Genomic DNA, 19,469 nt, shown 5'->3' with positions numbered 1-19,469 from the left:
AGTTTACTGACCCATTCATTTCTATTGGCCCACGCACATGACTGTGTATTACACGGAATAGTGTGCAGGCCAAGAAGTCCAGGCCTCAAAAATCAGGACAGGTCCAATCCCTGTCTTGTTTTGCAACCGTGCTTCCAGGGCACCTATTTATTGAATGAATGGAGCACGGAAACACGGCCGGTGGACAGGCGACACATGGATGACCGGCGTGTGCCACCTGTGCTTCGGCCATGCCATTCAATCACGGTCAGCCCACAGTCATCTGCAAAGGGCCTTAAAAGGGCTGATATTCAGGGTTAATAACGGCAAGGAGCACCCCTAGGAATGCTTATTCCTAATAATAACAACCCTGATACTAGGTTCACACTAGCGTTCAGGTTTTCATTCCAAAACCCTGTCTGCTTAAAAAGCCGTTTCTGCCGGGTTTCCGCCCGAATTGGCGGAGGCAAAAGTCCTGCTTGTAGGATATTTTTCTCCACGTATTTTAAGCGGACAGGGGGCAGATTCCCTGAACAGTCACCCAACACTAGTATGACCACAGCCTAACACTGCTTTTTCATTATTTTCTCCGCATTTATCAAATGACACAAAATGTTTGATAAATTTGGAGCATCTTGACTTCTAACACTTCCACGCGTTTCACCTGCTGGTGGGTATATATTGGGACAATTTTTGTGACTTGTAAAAGAGGACCTTTCACCACCTCCACCAAATCCAGTTCTTACAATCTGTTAATAGGTGCTGCTCCACTGATTCCATTGCAGTTGGAGTTTTTACTTTACCCCCACCGTTCATGAGAAACTGGTGCAGTTAGTTTTGGTGACTGATTTGCTTCTTAGACTCTGTCATGTTCTCTTGCCTGCTCCTCCCAGACAGTGCTTGTGTGTCATTATTCGCCTAAAAATTGATTGCTCATTAAATTTTGCCCGGCGATCGTTTGTTACGGTGAAAATTGTCCATTGTGATGAAATTTACTCTAATCTGATCTGATCAGTTAAGGAATTAAAATGAGAGATTCCTTGTCATGACTCCATCATCTGAAAGTCCTTACTATAGTGATGAAGATCCTTGTAAATGCCTATGATTTATTAACATACATATGTTTGCAGTGGGATAGGTTACCTAGATACCACTAATTCACCACTCAACATGTTTCCGATCGGGAGACGCGCTTCGCATGGAGTGCACTTATTACTTTTACAAATGCATGAATGAATGTTTGAGGTTACTGTTGGTGACCATATGGTTGAAAATTAAGAGGAATTGGTAGAATATTAACTCTGTTATAGTCCATTTAGTAAGGAGCAGCAACACTAACACTGGTGAAATGGGAACCTAATTCATGGTAACAATATAATACACTAGGACAGTGTGGGCATTATATGGCCAGGGGTCTCATATGGCATGTACTTTCCTATGGCATCTGGCTCCATGCTTTAATTTGGGCACTATATGCTACTATATGTAGCCCATGAAATCATTTTTTAATGATCCAGCTCTCACATTTTTTTGTTTGATGTGGGTGTAATCCACACTCATGAAATAGGGTTTTCCTACTATATACTGTTTATATATAGGGCATATATATGGTCCTGCCATATATAGCTGTTCAGATAGATATCATAACCTATTACAGTAAATCCCAATGATGTAATATGTTAACTACCACTGTTCTAGAGTTTGATTGATCTCTTGGGTTTTAATCTTTTTCCTGGATTTTCTGAGTATTTTTTTTTTTTTATATAGATTGTAATTCCCACATAGAGCTCACAATGTACATTTTTTCCTATCAGTATATCTTTGGAGTATGGGAGGAAATCCACGCAAACACGGGGAGAACATACAAACTCCTTGCAGATGTTGTTCCTGGCAAACCCAGGACTCCAGCGCTGCAAGGCTACAGTGCTAACCACTGAGCCACCATATTGCCCCCTAAGTTTCTGAGTATTATCACGAAAACTACGTGTATAGAAGTCATTGTCCCTGTCTTATAGCAATAGGGGTAATTTCTGTTGACTTCTTTGGGGTTTATTGCCGTGGAAGTAGACTTGAGTAAAGATTCCTCTGACGGATCTCTTTATGGCTTTTATTATAAAATGTCCTTGTTGCAAAATATAGAAACTATTGAAAAAATTGAAACATTGAAAAAATTAAAGTGTAATTACTATTGACAAACAATGGAGAGTTTTGCTATGTGAGACCCTAAACGTGATCATTCCAGTCCTCGTAGCCATGAGAATTTCATATGCCACAAACTATTGAAACAAATTGCAGCAACTCCACTGATCTGGAAAAATTCACTGTTAACTGCAAGCACAACTAACCAGGTAGAGATCCCTGGTGGGGCTTATTTAGCAGACCATAATGGATTTCACGTAAACTGACCCATAATAGGAGGTTTTAGTAGGATTGTCGTGCGGGGTAACATTCCTTTGCTAACCTTAAGTAGATGAGTGTAAGATTTGTGGACATCCTTGATGTGCAGGACAGATTGTGAACATGGTTACGACACACCTTAAAAATGTGAAGAGTCTCTTATTGGAAGGTATGACTGTACTTGTAAATGTTAATATAAATCCACTCTTAAAACATATATGAGGGTCACACCAGTGGATTAGAGATGGTAGTGGAAATACTTACCGTATTATATGTGTCTGCTTTGGAATTAGCCCTCCACCCTTCTGGTTCACCACTTGCTAATAACTTATTCGGTAGTTTTGCAAGCACCAGTAAGTGTGTATAAACTATGCTTTAATCCGGCCTGAAGATGTGGTTTCACACTTATATAAGTATTAACAGGTTTGTAAACTGTGAATGTATACATGGTTGTAAACTGTGACGTGTTGTAGATGGCTCTAGAAAAAAAAAAAAAAAAAGACGGGATTTGGATAGAAGCCAGCTGAGCAAACAAGCCAGTGCCTACCGCATAGCAATGTCTACTAGCAACTTGTTCTCAGGTGTCTTCCTGACTGGTGTAGTATCAGCGCTGACACCAGTTTTATTGAAACAGGCAATAACATTTGCAAGAAGAGAATTTTGGTAAAGTCTTGAGTAGATCTTGGTGCAATATGCAGACTTGGTAGGATTTCCTACTTGACCGCTTGGTATTTTATATTGGAGGCTGTGTCCGCAGGGATTAACTAGTGTTGATCAATGGTATAAAACGTAGTAAAAAGGCCTTATCATGTATATGTCACTACTCCGATACTGATTACTATACGGCCTCCTCAATACTTATCATCCACAGCGCTGTACATTGTATAATGGCTGTGCTTGGTATTACAGCTCTGCCATATTCATTTGAACAGGACTGAGCTGCAGCATGGTGATGTGACAAATTCATGTGATATCATTGACCTGAGAAGAGGACGTGGCGCTCAGTATCACAGTCCTGGATAAACCCTTTAATGGGTATTCCCATCTTAGGCATTTACAAAGGGTTAATAGGATATGCCATAAATATCTTCTCCCACCACCGATTTCCAAAGTGGGAGTCCCCCATGCCCCTACAGTGAATGGAGAGGTGGGCCATGTATACCATATAAACAGCCAAAATTCTGTGTGTGGTTCATTGTTCTCGGGTAATAGAGATTTCTGACTGGGGACCTTTTGTCTATACATTCCTCCGTTAATGACTCTACCATCTACATACTGCTTTACTGTTTGCAACCCATATCTAAGTCAGAGTATAGAAATTGTAAAATCTATATTCTGTATTTATTATAGTCCAAGTTTCCATCCCTTTCATATATATGTGTGTTATGTATGTGCCAGTTTCAGCTTTATCCCAGTTTAGGCTTTAACCAGATCCTGGCAAACCGTCTGCATAGCAGAAGAAAACATTGCACTGGTCGATTTCCCGGTGTGTGTTCTGCCAATATGAAAACAATTGAATGTTGTAATTCAGGTCAGTGAAGATTCCAGATCCTCTTCTCATTGTACAGTGAGCAGTGGAAACACCCAGAGAGTGAAAAGTGAACTTGTGGAGGACGTTGCAGAATAATATTTCCAGAGACTGTGCGTGGATCTTCATCTCATACACTTAATGAAAGAGGACACTGTGCTCGGAACCAAGTCTTCTGTTTATTGCTTTGTTCTGCTCATAAAACATGAAGGGTCTATTTATCAGTCTCTATTAGCACCAAACAGAAATGTCATTCTTTAACAAGCCTACGGTTTATGGTCTCTTGTAAATGTTAAGAGCTTTTAATATTTGACTGTCACAAAAAAGGGCATTGGTGAGCACCGAGTCGTGTACTAGCTAATATGGCGTGTACATGCAAAATCTGAACTCATAGAGGAACACCGAAACTCCCATGGACTTCCTAAACTCTTCCTGTAGAGTGTGGGGTTGTTAGTTGTGTTGTTCTCCATCATTGGCTTGGTTTATGTGCATTGATTTTAATAAAACCGCTCGAAAATGAATTTGATAATTTCTTACTGGTGGAATTTATCTCACCTTCCCAAATGTCCATCTCTAACAAACCATATTATCACTACACTTGGTTTGGGTAGTAGTGTGATCCTATAATAAGGAACATCTATGACTTGCTCTGTAATCTGATGACATGTATATTTTCTGCAGATAATGGGCCCTGTACTGCTATAAGCTGCATGTGAAGCAGCAACACTATGGTTCTGTATTGCAAAGCTATAGGGTAAGCATTTGCATTAGATGAATGTAAGGTGAACCTGATGATTTTTTGAGGACCAGCCTAACATCTGATGTGTATGACACTGAGACCAGGACCGTATAGATATGTTCCAGTGGCTTCTAGGAGTCAGAAGTTACAGCAGTGGACAGGGAGTATGTGTAGGCTACTCATTTTCCTTAGGCTCCGCTCCCACGGAGTAACGCGCCGCGCATTCAGACACGTATACACGTGTCAGAGTGTAAGGGCTCAAAGCAGATCCCACTCACTTCAATGTGTGCCGGCTCACGTGCTCTACACATTGAAATCAATGGGTTAAAAAGCCTCCATTGATTTCAATGTGTAGCGCCCGTAGTGAATGGGATCTGTTTTGAGTGCTCACACGTTGTCACGTGTATACGTGTCTGAATGCGCGGCGCGTTACTCCGTGGGAGCGGAGCCTTTAGATTGTTTAATAGGAAAAGACAATAAGGCCAACCTAAACTTGGCCTCTTACATGAAGGCCCCTAAGCAACTGTATTAGGAGGCGTTCACACTACTGCCACTGACCACCAAGGGGTTTCCATCCTAAACCTCGGAGAAACTGGACAAGGGACGGTTTGCAGGCGGTCAGCTTTAAAACCCATTCATTTGAACGCGGTCTTAAAGCAAACCGCCGGTGTCCGTATGCAACCTCTCCACGAGGAAACCATTTTTTTTTTTTTTGCATGGACGCAAAGTCATACATGCAGGATTTCTTCCTCCGCCAATTTTCGGCACAAACAATGGACTTGGGATTTTATTTATACAGAGGTGTCTTATTTAGAGATGAGTGAATTCTTTACCCCAGTTTGCTGATTTCTGAGTTGGTTTGCGGTTGGCCGATCACAAGGATTCATTGCTAAATTAATTTGTTAGGTTTGAGATTAAAACAGCAAATTGTGGGAATTGATTCGCTCGTGGCTCGTGTCTTTGATCTTTACGCAGTCTTCTTCCTTTGGTCTGCTAAATTATAACATTTTTTGCCGCTGAACACTTGAAACAAACGGTCAGAATTTCTGGACTGCTGGATACCCAATTATGGGAATTTTGCAGTGTATAATGTAGCTGATTTGTCTATTGTAATTTTTTATGTCAAAGTAGTAAGTGCCTGAGGGTATGTGCAATGGCTCCTCATTATGAAACATAGGAATATTTCTAACCTGTATTTTAGATGCTTTTTTATGCAGTGGCACAAATAGACAAGTAACTGACCCATTTCTGTCCTGCATCTCATTACCCAGACAACCCTTCCCACTGATCCATTGTCTGTCTGATTCCCTTTGTTCCTAGAAAGCGGCAAAATGAATTGAGTTCTTCCCCCACCCAAGCTTGAGAAACACTAGACCCTCCAGGGGTGTCCGCCTCAGAACTACATTTATCCAGCACAATGCAAAACTTAACATAAATGCAGCAAAGTAATGTGATGCACTATGGCGTGTTCAAGGCATCTGTCCGTTCAGTAGTGTTCACCTGAGAGAAGATATAACAAGGGATAATTGCTAGACATTACACCAGACTGGAGGAAGAAACATTCAGTTGCCCCCCTGGGTTTGTGTTTCTCAAAGGAGGAGGCAAGGGCAGTTTCATTTCAAGTCTCTGTCCAAATAATTTTCTTACAAGTTCCCCCGGGGTCAGGCTGTTCCTATGTTCATCATTATAAACTGTAATTATGATTTTTATTTTTTTTTTAGTTCTGGATAATTAAATACATGTTTTGGATGGCTACAGCTATAAGAAAAAACAGACTTCCCTGGAAAATAACAAACCCATTATTGCTATCATTGTCATCATTTATGTAGTGCATGGACTTCTTCTGGACCAGTTTTGAAGTTAGGGTGCACTGCTTATCGCTCATGTATGGCGCCCCTAAATGCTGCGAGAGAACTCTCTAGTGACGCCTCCATCTTCTTCAGGAACGGCTCTTCTTCACGTCTTCTTCAGGTGTTGGCTTTGCCCTAGACCCGAGACCTAGAAGCTTGAAGCCTCCGTTGGAAGAAAACCCGTTCCTGAAGAGTATGGAGGCGTCGCTGGAGAGTTTTCTCGCAGTATTGGGTACGCCCCCAGTGCTGCGAGAGAACTCATTTGCATACCGACGAAAACCGGATTATATACCGAACGGTGGCGTGGAGAAGACATCTAAAGGTAGGAGAAGAATAGCCTTTCTTAAGGCTATCCTGACGTGTTAGGTAGAAAAAAATGAGTTTTAATGATAAGATCCCTTTAAGTTTTATTTTAGGCTTCATAGTGCTGGATATTTTTTCCGTGGTATTTTTGCTACTGTATTTTGCCTCTAACCGAGAGGCTTCTTTCCGTGCACTTTTGAAGACCTTTTTTCCGATCCTATTTAATTATTTAGTATAGAACTGTGAGACTTTTTTATTTTTGTGAAGATAAAACCCTTTGATTGATGCTCATTTGCATTTCTCTGCCCCCATACAGGTCCATTGTTTATCCGCATCTGTTTACACAGGCAGTGTGCTGCCCACAGCATCTGTTTGCTTGTTTTTTCGACCACCATTATGGAGCACGTTCACACATATCAGTTATTAGGAACAAGTGTTCCTATTAACACTTTTCCCGATAAGTGATCCGTGTGTTTACACAATACTCTTCTTTACTTTAGAATCCTTTGCTATTTTTAATTGCAGTTGTGCGTTGCACATTTCTAATAAGTCAATTTAATGACCATTACCATACAGGTGAATTACATCGTAACAAGTGCTAGGCATTACTGCAATAAACCACATGCAGTTCTTAAAACATGTTGTGTAAACCCCGCTTCATAGGGTCTTTATTGGATAGTTTTACTAATGTTAAAGGGGTTGTTACTCCAGTTACTATGATATTGATTGTTGTGGTCACTTTACTACTTACCCAGCATGGCACCATATATGGCATGTGGCTGTTCTTGGTATTGCAGCTCTGCCTAATTTATATGAATGAGATGGAGCTGCAACATGACCATGTGACCACTGACCTGAGAAAGAGGAAGGTGCTGCCAGATAGTGATCCAGTCACACCATAGCTGCCGTCAGAGCTGGGGCTGTAGGTGGTATCACTTCGTAAGTTTCTTGAAACTATACATGGGCTATACAGATCCTAAACACACAGCTTATGTGTGTTTACAATATTTACAATAGAACAGATCTAAACTGAAGACACCTGAGCAGGTAAAACAGAGAAATCAATGGGAATATAGATGGATCAATTTTTATTTGTTTTTGTTTTTTTATTTTGACGTAAGTGAAAGACTCAGACAATGCAGATGTGAACCCACTTGTCCTCTATTCACAGGACAGGAGATAAATGTCTGATCACTGGGGGCTCCATCACCGGGTCCCCCAGTGATCAGGAGGGAAAATTCCTCTAAGGCTGGTCAACACGGCTGTAATGTAAGTCCGCAAATGGTCCGCAATTGAGGGTTTTCAATTGTGGACCATTTGCGGACACATTATATTCTATACGGCCTTTTACACCACCGGATATTTTATCCGTGGTGTGGTAGGGCCACAACCGTGGTCTGCAATTTATAGAACATGTCCGTAATGGCTGTGAATTGCGGCACTGCACGGACTCGCCCATAGGACTCTATGGACGAGTGCGGCAGGACACGGACAACTGCGGCGTCTATGTTACTGATCAGCTACTTGCGGACCGTAAAATCATTATGGCCGTGTAAGACCAGCCTAAGGCTAAGCCTCCACATTTTAATTACAGTGTTTTTTGTTGCGTTTTTTGAGCCAAAGCCACCAGTGGCTTGAAAAGGAATGAAAAATTTTAAGGAAGGTCTTAGATGTTTTCCTACTGTTATATCCACTCCTGACGTTGACTCAAAAGAACGCCACAAAATCTGCAACAGGAAACTCTGCGTTTCCGCTGTGTTGGGTCTTAGCTTAAGGTTTCTTTGTGAATGGAGCAGCAGTGGGCTTGTGAGATTGGCACTCCATTCACTTTCTTGGGGTTGTGGATTAAAGCGCATCATATTAACCAGTGTGCGTGGCTCTAAAAAACAGCCCTGCCACTTGCTATGAATACTGTCTATGGTATGGTACATGTCTCTGAGTTTTCCAGAGGTGATTTCAAAGAGAAGCTTGTAAGGTGTACTTTTAATTCATTTTAGAAGCCGGTTCTCAGAATATTTACGGAATTCTCATGAGTTCTTATGGAACGTTTTAGATTACTTTATCTTTTGTTGGTGATCAGATGTTGAATATTTTCATTGAACTGGTCTGAGTAATGAAATTGTAATCTCCAACTGAAGGTAATAAACCTGCTAACTGGATAAAGATTACAGGGGAGGCTGTGAAACAGTCATTTATCCTACTGACTGAATGTGAGCTGGAGACATATGGCATAGAAGAGACATCTACTTCTTTCTATAGGTTAAGGGGGTTGTCCAGGCAAAAATGGACAACCGGTTTCATTTTTAAATCAGTAAAAAAAAATCATACTCACCTTTCCACAGTACTCTGGTGTCTTCCAGTTCAGTCCAATCTTCTCGGTCCAGTATTGACATATGGCGGAAGTCCCAGCCACACTTGACCGCTGTGACAGTGGCCTCAGTGAAGGGCTTGCGATGTCACTACCTGTGAAATCATGACTCTCTTGCTGAGGCCACTAATTGGACTCATCGGCTTTAGTGGAACTCAGGAAGAGACTAGAGATGAGCGAGTACTATTGGAAATGGCAGTTTCGAATAGCACGCTCCCATAGGAATGAATGGACGCAGCCAGCACGCAACCGGGGCCGGCGTCCGGCCGCTTAACCCCCTGCGCGTTGGCCACTCCCATTCATTTCTATGGGAGCGTGCTATTTGAAACTGCCATTTCCAATAGTACTCACGCATCTCTAGAAGAGACCCATGAGAAGATGCCGGAGCTGAAAGACCGGACTGGGCTGGGAGGACACTGGAGCATTAGGGACAGGTGAGAATGATTTTTTTTTCCCCCCTTTTTTTCACCTCCCTCATCATATTTAAAGTAAAATAAAAAATTTAGTTTATAATCATTTTGCCTTGTTGGTCCTTTGTTTTCATACATCAGTCATTGAGGGAGAGCTGCAGGATAAAGTATGAGAAATAGATTAGGAACTAAAGCCAAGGAGGCAGAAGATGGATTTCAGGCTACCACAGTCACTGGTCAGTCTACAGACAATACTACTAAGGTCTGGTTCACATCTGCGTTCAGTATTCCGTTCAGGGACTCCGCTTGAGGAACATGCGGAGAGAAAAGTACTTCATGAACTATTTTCCTCTTCGCATCATATGTATGGACAACGCGCGGAAAACACATGGACCCCATTACAGTCTATGGGGTCCATGTGCTTTCATTGCTCACCACTTGTCAATGTTTTCGGTATTCCGTTCGCAGGGTTCCCAAGTGGATTCCCTGCACGGAATACCGAAGGCAGATGTGATCCAGGGCTTAGTTGTACTCCATAACCAAGGATCTGACCCTACGTAGCAAAGCTAAGTAGAAGCAGTCTATTACATTCACTTCAATGTAAAAAGCTTGCAGTATTGAGCAAGTGCTCTTAATTTCCTCCTATACAAATGAATAATTGATTTATTAAACCATACTTAATTATATCGCATTCCTATAGTACAGCGAGTGCTGAATAGTAACAGTACTGTTCTGTAATTTAATGGCGCAATACTTACGGAACTGGATATGTGACAAACTTTTCATCCTCACAATCTCATCTACTGCCATCGCTTTTAGGATTTGTCCAAACATACAAATTTAATAAATTAGACAAGTACCGGCATAGATTTCATCCTACTAATATTATAAAAAAGTATGTGTGTTTGGATGTTTGTGTATTTGGATGTTTAGATGTTTGGATGTTTGTTCTTCAATCAAGCAAAAACCGCTCAACCGATTTTGCTCAAATTTTCAACAAACATAGTTCCTAGGCAGGATTGAACGATAGGCTACTTTTTGTCACAATCGCAGACATATGTTTTTGCCAGGACTCCCACAAAACCATAACTCATACCACCAGCTCTGCAATCCCACACACTTTTCAGCATAGCAAGCCACAAACTCTCTATTGCCCTCTTGGGCCTAGCTCCTAACCCCAGGCTGGGGAGGAGGCCGAGACGGGGGTTGCGGGGGTGGGTGCAAAGGGGTCAGGGGGAATTGGAAAGGGGACGCAATGACACCTACACGGGTGAACGGATTTGGCTGAAATTGCGCACATACATACCTTGGGTCCCGGATTGAATGATAGGCTACATGGAATTCCCGTACACCACCGCAATTCACTCCCGTGACCGGTGCTTTTCACTTTTGAATTCGCTGCAGGACCTGGGACGCTGTAGGACCTGGGATGACGTCATCCCAGCCCCATCAGCAGCTCACCTGGATGGGTGCCGCTTCTCTATGTGGGCGGAGCTATCGACTGGCCGGCGTCCACAAGAACATGGCGGCTTTCAGAGGTCCAGAGCATCCTGAACCAGCGCCCGTACTCTGGGGCAGCAAGAAGTGCGTACGCTGCCCCGCCTGTGTGGGCTTACCACAGGACCGAAGTGCTCTGCCGCGGCAGGACAGGGGGTCGCCTGTGCCGTGGTCTAGAACGCCAGTTCGGCCTGCTGTCCCGTGGCGGCTGGGGCCTCTGGACTCTGCATGTCCATCGGGGATGTCGCCGATGTCTGCTCAGGGCTATCTACAGTTTCATTCGGCTGCAGGAGAAGGGTTGTGACGACAGGCGAGTTAGGGGACTTTGAGAAGGGAGAGGGGTGGGGTGTTGGGAGTGAGGAGGTTGCCGGTCCAGTGGGGGACCCGGGAATGGGGGGGCCTTGGCAGGTAAACCCAGGGGCCCCTGCAAGGGGGACGGGGACAGGGCCGCCACAGTGCCCACACATGGAATGGGGGAACATGGCTTGCCGCGGGAGGGGGGCCCTCATAGGCATCCCTGTAACATCGGTGCACGGAGAGCCTGGGGTTTGGTGAGGCCGTGGGCACAGGTTGGTGGGGGAAAAGGTGACACAGGGTCTGGAGGGGGGGGGGGGGAAAGGGGTCACTGGGTAGGTATGACAGGGAAGGGGACATGGGGCATGGAAAAAGGGGGCATGGGGTAGGTAACACGGGAGAAGGGGGCATGGGGTTGGGGGGGAGGGGACACGGGGCTAGGGGGAAAAGGGACACGGGGTAGGAGAAAGAAGCAAGCACATGAGGGAGTGGGTAGGAAAAAAAGGGGGTTGGCGGGCGCCAGGGGGGAGATGAGGAAAAGGGAGCCGCTGTGGACACAACGCAAAGGAAGAAGCCTGCACGGCGCTACAAGTGGGTCGCGCAGGGGGTCAGGGCGAAGTCACGGGTACTGCTAGTACTGTATATAACTCACGCCGGTGTTGTGGCTTGAGTTATAAGAAATTTGTGAGACCAAGATGTTCCCACTATGGCCCTCCTTGCTTTCTGTCCCACTATGCCCATTTTTCCCAAAAGTAGCAAGTGAGGCGTATAATGTTGCACATCTTTGGCATAAGAAATGGCTTTGTCCCAAAGATGCTCCACAATTACACCAATCTATGATAGAAAACTAGCATAGATGGATTAATAAATTACCCTCAATATACTGGCAAACCTGCCAATCTGTTTGGGACCGCAAAACTGCCAGCATGCCTTTAATCATTTCTATGATACTGCTGTTCGCTGTCAGTATCCTTGGGATTCTATACTTGAAGATGTCCAGTGTCCACTGAGGGTACAAACCATGTCGCAAGGGCATACTGGACTGCAAATGCAGGACATATACATGAAGCAGCTAAAAAGATCCATGATATGTGAAAAGAGAAATCTGTGAGTACAGTCAGGAAAACTACTTGCTGTCGGTGACTAACATTCCACCTGCAATAACACAAGCAGCCAGAAGAAGATGCATGCACATGAAAAGACTTTTCTTACATTGTATGATATAATATGTGCAGAATGTTCTGTCCAGTGCACATAGTAAAATGTTTGCAGATGTGTGTGGAAGGTGTGAGGAAAATCAGACCCTCCCTATTCACTTTGTGAAGAGAGAACAGACCCTCCTCCTTCAATTTACTGTAAAACCGTGTTGGTTTTTTACTGGTATCTATAAATGGGACTTGCCTAGTAACAGGGAATGAACAGCAAGTGAACTAGAAGGGAGACACCCAGTGGCAAAAACTTTACATACTTTTTTTTTTTTTGGTAGAAAGCAGCAATATTTTTTTAAAATCAAGTACGTTACATTTTAGTCCAGAATTACAAGATCTATTATATGAGACCGAGTTGTTTGAATAGTCAGAATTCTTAGTAACTCTCTCCTGCTATTTCTAAACCTAGTGCTGCATTTAAAAATGAAGTTTCTTGGGGCCATTTTTCTTAATTTTATGTATGTATAATAGTTACTATATCCTTAAACGCCTGTCATAGTGTACTTCTAAGCAAGTACGGATTGTAGTTGTGTTTTACCCTCTGTTGCAGCTGTAACCGCTCTGTTGATCCACATTTCTCTTTTGGCTACACGTGGAATAATAAGGGGCCTAGGCAAGCAGCCAGAGGCTGTTGGGCAATAATAGAGCCAGTGGTATGTGCAAAATGTGATTACTGCTGTCAACACCACGGTGAAGCAAACAGAGGGTGAACGCTGCAGACAGATAGTGACCAGAGAAACAGATTATCAGACTCCGTGATAGGAATGGAGCTTTCTCAGACAAATTGAGCTCACAGTTGTGCTTTATAAACCATAGAATGAAGACACAGGGTGGCGTGGCGCTGTCACAATCCCATGATAGAAAAGCTATTTCAGCCATCTTTAAGTTTTGCGTCTTGGCCATGTCTCGCCAGATTTTTTAAGACAGATCTATGTTTATCTCTGTGTTTTCCCACCGTTTGTTTCAAGCTCTTCTTGTATTTCCACAGCTGCCAGCTTCTATATATAGACTCTAAGAAATAAAGTGCTTGAAATACACATTATGGATGATGTGATATACCTCGGGCCTAGTATACACGGTACCTCGGGCCTAGTATACACGGTACCTCGGGTCTAGTATAAACGACATAGTCTACATGGCCATTTGGGTAATATACACGACTTGTGTATTTCTATGTTCGACCACTGTAATAAAGTGTAATAATATAGTCACCTAGGTTGGAGAGGGATAGAAAGTTGATTTTACCCTTTAGTCGCCCAACCTTGAACATTATTTGTAAGCTGGAAGAGCTTTTGGCCGGGCGTTGACACCACCCAGTCATATCCTTTAATATGCATGTCTGGCTTGGCAGGACACAGTATGTAATTGGAGCAAGCAGTCAGAGGGCAATAATAGAAATTTGTTTAGAAAATACAATATGATCAATTCAGCTCTTCCTCCCCCCCCCCAATATTGAATGCTAGATTTTATATGCAGCTCTTTCCACCTTGACATTTATTTTTGCCTGTGCCACTTCTTTGCACCAGCTCACACTAGGTACACATGTGAGTTCAGGTTTCCGTTTTTGGGGTCTACTTACGGTAAATAAGCAGTCACCCATAAAAATCTGCAGGTCCCATAATACTACAATGGAGCCCACCGGGATTCCTCCCGAAAAAAGCGGAAAAATGTGGAGAGAAAAGTCCTGCTTGCAGAACTTTTCTCTCTGCATTTTTAAAGGGGAGTGGGGAATGGAATACTGGACCGGAGATCAGGTGCAGGTGTGAACCTAGCCTTAAAGGGGCCAAAAAAAAATCTCTTTTTTTAAAATTAAAAAAAAAAAAAAAAAAAAAAAAAAAAGGTCTCTTACTGCTAGTAATGGGTTAATAAGTACACCCATATACCTTTAGCAGTGTTCGGAGTGATTTCTAGGTGTCTGTGGGAGCTTTGGGTATCTTCTGCATTTGTTTACATAGTGTAACTTCCTGCTATGCAGTTTCCTGTGTACTTTCCATACTAGTTCCCTGTCACTCAGCCCCCCTCCTCTCTCAGTCCGTTACACCCCCTGTCTCCCTAGCTAAGCTATCCCGCCCGCTACTTGCCCTGTCTCCCTAGCTAAGCTATACTGCCCACTACTAGCCTCCTCCCCTCCCTCCCCCCCCCCCCCCAAGCTAAGTTATTCTGCCCACTACTAGCAGAGAGGAAGCGGGAAGGAGCCGTTCCCAGACACAGAAAGGCTGGTAAATATTGATGGGGATGGTAATGGTGATATTCCATTTTGGAAGCAGTGAAATGGAACATCACCGGATTATCAGAAAGTGTCCAGGGATATTAGAAGTTAGGCTGGGGAGGGGGTTTACCTTTTATCCTGTAAAAGCCCTTTAACTATAGAATGACGGGAGGTATACTAATCTTCATTGTGTGCAATGTGTATGTGCCAGAGTCCATCAGCAGACACCAGGCATCTTTAAGTATGGATTATTAAGGATATGAATATGCATATTAGCTACATATAAATATCCCATTCCCCATTGTGTTTTCAGCCAGTGATATCTTTGGAAATTATACAGGTAGAACTGAATTAGTATCATATGAAAGATGTGAATCTCCGCATTTATGACCCCCAAAGCAGGTTTCTACGTTTTCTAGTGTCTGAGATATAACCGTTTAAAGTGACCCTCCCCGTCCTTCTCCTTCTCTCAGCCCAAACACTCTACACAATGAGAAGTATTGGAAACCTCGCAATAAGGAACCAAGTGAAAGAACAAAGAGATACATTATATATTAATAAAGTATAACACAAAATCTGACAAAACGTATATGAAAGTTTAGTTACACTTTAACAAACTTCTTTCTAGATGGCGGTAGGTAGCGCCGCTTGACACATTCAGCTAGCACTTATTCCTATATTAATAATATATGTGTGACCGTAGGAAACTACTGTTTTTATTGGCAAGTATCGCTGTCTACTTTATCATGACGTTTGTTATCTTTCTAGAATTTTGTCCATAGATGAAAAAGGCGAGAGGGTTTCTTTGGTTCCCACACAAGTCGAGTCCTGATTGGTTTGTTTTTGCTTCTATTTTTCCTTTCGGCCCTCTAGAGAAATGTTTTGTTTCTCAGAGCTTATCATGTAACATAGGAAATGCAGAACCCGCCCATCATACAGAGCTGCTCTCGGAGTTAGTATCCGTTTCCTCTAATGCTGGCTATACAGATGAGATTGAAACATCCATGTGAAGTGACACAGCATGCAGACAAGATGGAAACAGCCCATCTTTTCACTCCAAACAAAGCTTAAGTCCAAAGCCAAGAAGCCAGGTAATGTCTACTCAGAAGTCGGATGGATATTCTTTCCATGGAATCTGTATTGATTCATGCTAGTTTCTGGCATATCTGTTTTCTCTGCATCTTTTCACGTTTTCACACCAACCATAGTAGTTGTTCCCATCAGAGTGTACAAGGCACAGGTTAGTCCACATATTGTCACTTTACCAGTCTGCATTAGACATGTCCCCGGAAGGTTCAGGATCTTTAGAAAAGGAATAGTAGATCAGATAATAGATTCTGTATATGACCGCACATTCACTAATGCAGTCCTGTGTTGCCTGAGCCTAGATCTTGCATACAAACTCCTCCACTGTTATAAAGCCTGAGATATGCCAAGCTTAAGATCCACAACAGTATGGAAAGTGGACCAAGTATGAAGTCTGTATACAGAGGTGAAGGAGCAGCACCCTGCCTATGCTGCACAGTGCTGCTTTATTCTTGATCAGTGGTGGATGAATTATTTATTATGTACATATTATAATTATTTAGCATTGTTCTATATACAGAAGACCTATTGTCTTGGAGGTTTGTGAATTTCATGCATGACGTACTCTAGGAGTGGCAGAAACCATAGACATTGGTTATCCAGCTTCCATGTATTATATGCATATAGGCATCTGATTTGAGAGAATAAATCGATATCTACAGTTATTTTCCATTCATCAGATTCCAGAATATGCCTGTGCGACTTGAGATTTTACGAGGGACAGTATGAGACTCGTGTAACACCTGTTCTGCTCTTTTCAGAACTTGTTTTATTGCCGTCATTGACAGCTTTGCAAATGTTGGCCATGAGGTTTGCTAATGATGAGCTATATAACAAATGTCACAGGGTGCTGCATACCTACTGCTATGTTTATGCCCCTGTTAATGTGTAACTGAGGAAATACAGTGTGCAGGATGTTCCCCAAACCAAGCGCTACCCTGTGTCTACTGTATCTGCTGTAATATTATTCAGGCTCTTATGTCCCAAGATTTTAGATAATAGTACTGTAAATGGCAATTTATTTGCATTAAGTATCTTTATGATGTATATTGAAGAAATATGCTGAAGCAATCTAGTAATGGGTAATGGAATTGTGTACTTCACAATAGTCCAAACCAGCTTTGCTGTGTAACACATTGTCAATACATTTGCTTGTGTGCTGTAAGCTAGCTAAAAACTTTCTTTGCCTTTTCAACAAAGTAATTTGTTGGATCTTACTCTGGTACTTGAGGAAGATCTCCATATAGGATCTATAAACATGAGCAAGCGCAAATGCTGTGCTCACACCAACCTTTGTCCCTTGCCCCATGTCAACCTGATGAAGAACAGGGCAGCTGCGTCCCCATGACTTGTGTAATTGCAATGACATGGCCCAAAGGAAGCACAATCCCTTCCAATTGATTATTCTCACCAGTGTTTATTGAGATAGCATTTGTTCAGCCACAAAGTAGTTAACACAAGTTGCTCAGTTGTAGCAAGGATCAACAACAGTAGACCTGCCTTTGGAAACAGTCAGACTCTCTTATGCAAATAGCTGCAAGGGAGCCCTGGCCAGAAGACCAGAAAGCATGGGAAAACCTCCAATTTTGTATGGGCCTGGTGTGACTACAAGGTGGTAGGCCATAGTATATGTAGACTGTACTGTAGATGCTGCAAATAGTATACCGCTTGCAGCACAACTAATAATGGTAGCTGGTTTCTTTCTGTTTAGTTAGAATCATTGTGACACATTCTACCCTAGACAATACTAGACTGAAGTAGTCAGGATTAGTCAGCAGCAGGCACAGTTAAAGTGAGTGTGTTACGTCATACAGTGCAATAAGTCAGTGCATGTGCACAGAGTAAAGAGTGTAGTATACATTATACTGTGTTCCATAAGTAAAATACATATAACAGCTACTAGCCTCTGCCCGCGACTTCGTCTGTGTGAACTTACCCTAAGTGGGAGAACTTGCACAATTGGAGCTGACTAAATACTTTTGTCCCCCATTGTATGTACAAAAATGTGTCCCATGATATACATCCAGGGTATTATTAAAACCCTTGCTGCTATGTCCTACCATGAGCTTAATGGTCAGTATTTTTAGTATATTCCACCTGTCACTGTCAAGACAGTCTTATAGTTGTAGTTTTGCAATAGTTAAACTGGCCATGCACATTAAATGTGTGTAGGCCAAACCTCCTGATTTTGACCGCTTTATGTGTATGGAGGACTCCTGCCTTACCTTTCAGCTGCCTCACATCCTCTTGTTCTAGGGGAGATAAGCAGCTGCCAATAGAGTCTGCCAGTGACTATTTCCTCTCTCTTTGTTCACCACACATGCACTGCTTGGCCGAGCCGTGCGTCCATTTGATTGGTGATGTCAGGTAAGAGACAACTGTCAGCCATCGGCTATCTTAAGTGTATGGACTGCTGGAGAGGTGAACGGTTGCAGACTGCTGAGCAAAAGAAACTTAAAACCCAATATATATATATATATATATATATATATATATATATATATATATTTCATTTATTTTTTTACAGGATTATTTTTCAGCTGAAAGCTTTTTCCAATTTTTGCAGCTGCAGATAAATTGGCTTATCAGTAAGTTACGTAGTTCTCCTATATAAGAACACTACTTTAGATTGAAGAGTTTTCGAATTTATGAGCACGAGACTGAAGTGTACATAGTTGTTTGAGGTATTTCATTGTTCAGTTTCAAGTGCCAACATCTGATGTGGATTGTGCAATTTGGCATTTACCATTGTCTTATGACACAAAGGCAGTTGAGAAGGTTGTAGGTGTCAGAAGAAATACAGAAGTCCATTGTTTGCCTTTACAGAACGAAGTCTGAATATAGCCTTCCATTACCAGAGGTTGTATTATAATGCATTCTGTCTTGTATAGTTTTATAGTGTATGGTTATTAGACCGTACTGTCCAGTGGCAGTATACATTAGTATGGGAACAGGTACCAGCCCAAATTGCAGAAAATATTTTTTCCATGTGGCTTATACAATAGGAACTATAAAAAATACAACAGACTCTATAGTCATAAGAGTGAGTCTACTCCTCTTATCAATAATTACCTGGGATTGATCTAGGTATACAGCAGTAGGTTAGTCACTTCTGACAGTGATACTATATATAAAATAATTGTACTGATTTACACTATTAAAGGGGTATAGTTATACCCGCTCCATTCAAGCTGGGGAGTAAAAACCTTGTATTCTGTGGGAATCCCAACCAATCAACAAGTTGCCCCCTATCTTGTGGATATGGGGTAACTTGTATTGACCTGAATACCCCATTAGGTTTACATAAACTTGTCGGCTTTAATAGGCCTGCTAATGGTTAAGTCACAGCTGGTTATCTGACAATGCTTATTTCTGGGAGGATCAGAGGGCTGACCATTTGGAAATCAAACATCTTTTTTTTTTTTTCTTTACACAGATTTTGGAGACAGTTGGATCACCCCCCCCCCCCCCTCCTTAGGGGGCATTCACACTATTCACACTATCGTTGGTGTCCGCTCAGCAGTGTCCGTGGCTATTGCCCGTACAAGATTTTAGCAACGGACACTAGCTGGTCCGTTTGCAATTTGCATTCATTTCAATG

General features: G+C 42.5%; 1 protein-coding gene across 3 annotated transcripts in view; it reads left to right on the top strand.

Moving 5' to 3' along the window:
* UTRN (utrophin) overlaps positions 1 to 19,469 on the top strand; it is a 497,025-nt gene that overhangs the window by 22,532 nt on the left and 455,024 nt on the right. The window contains exon 1 of one of the 3 annotated variants that reach the window (XM_075267487.1): positions 15,746 to 15,873. The exons of the other annotated variants lie outside the window; for them this stretch is intronic. Coding sequence (XP_075123588.1) covers positions 15,804 to 15,873 — 70 coding nt within the window. The 5' untranslated portion in view covers positions 15,746 to 15,803. Of the gene's footprint in view, positions 1 to 15,745; positions 15,874 to 19,469 lie in introns of those variants that run through there. 3 annotated transcript variants of the gene reach the window in all.

Source organism: Leptodactylus fuscus, chromosome 3, assembly GCF_031893055.1.
Source record: "Leptodactylus fuscus isolate aLepFus1 chromosome 3, aLepFus1.hap2, whole genome shotgun sequence".
NCBI lineage: Eukaryota > Metazoa > Chordata > Amphibia > Anura > Leptodactylidae > Leptodactylus > Leptodactylus fuscus.
This window is presented reverse-complemented; position numbering and strand designations above follow the sequence as displayed.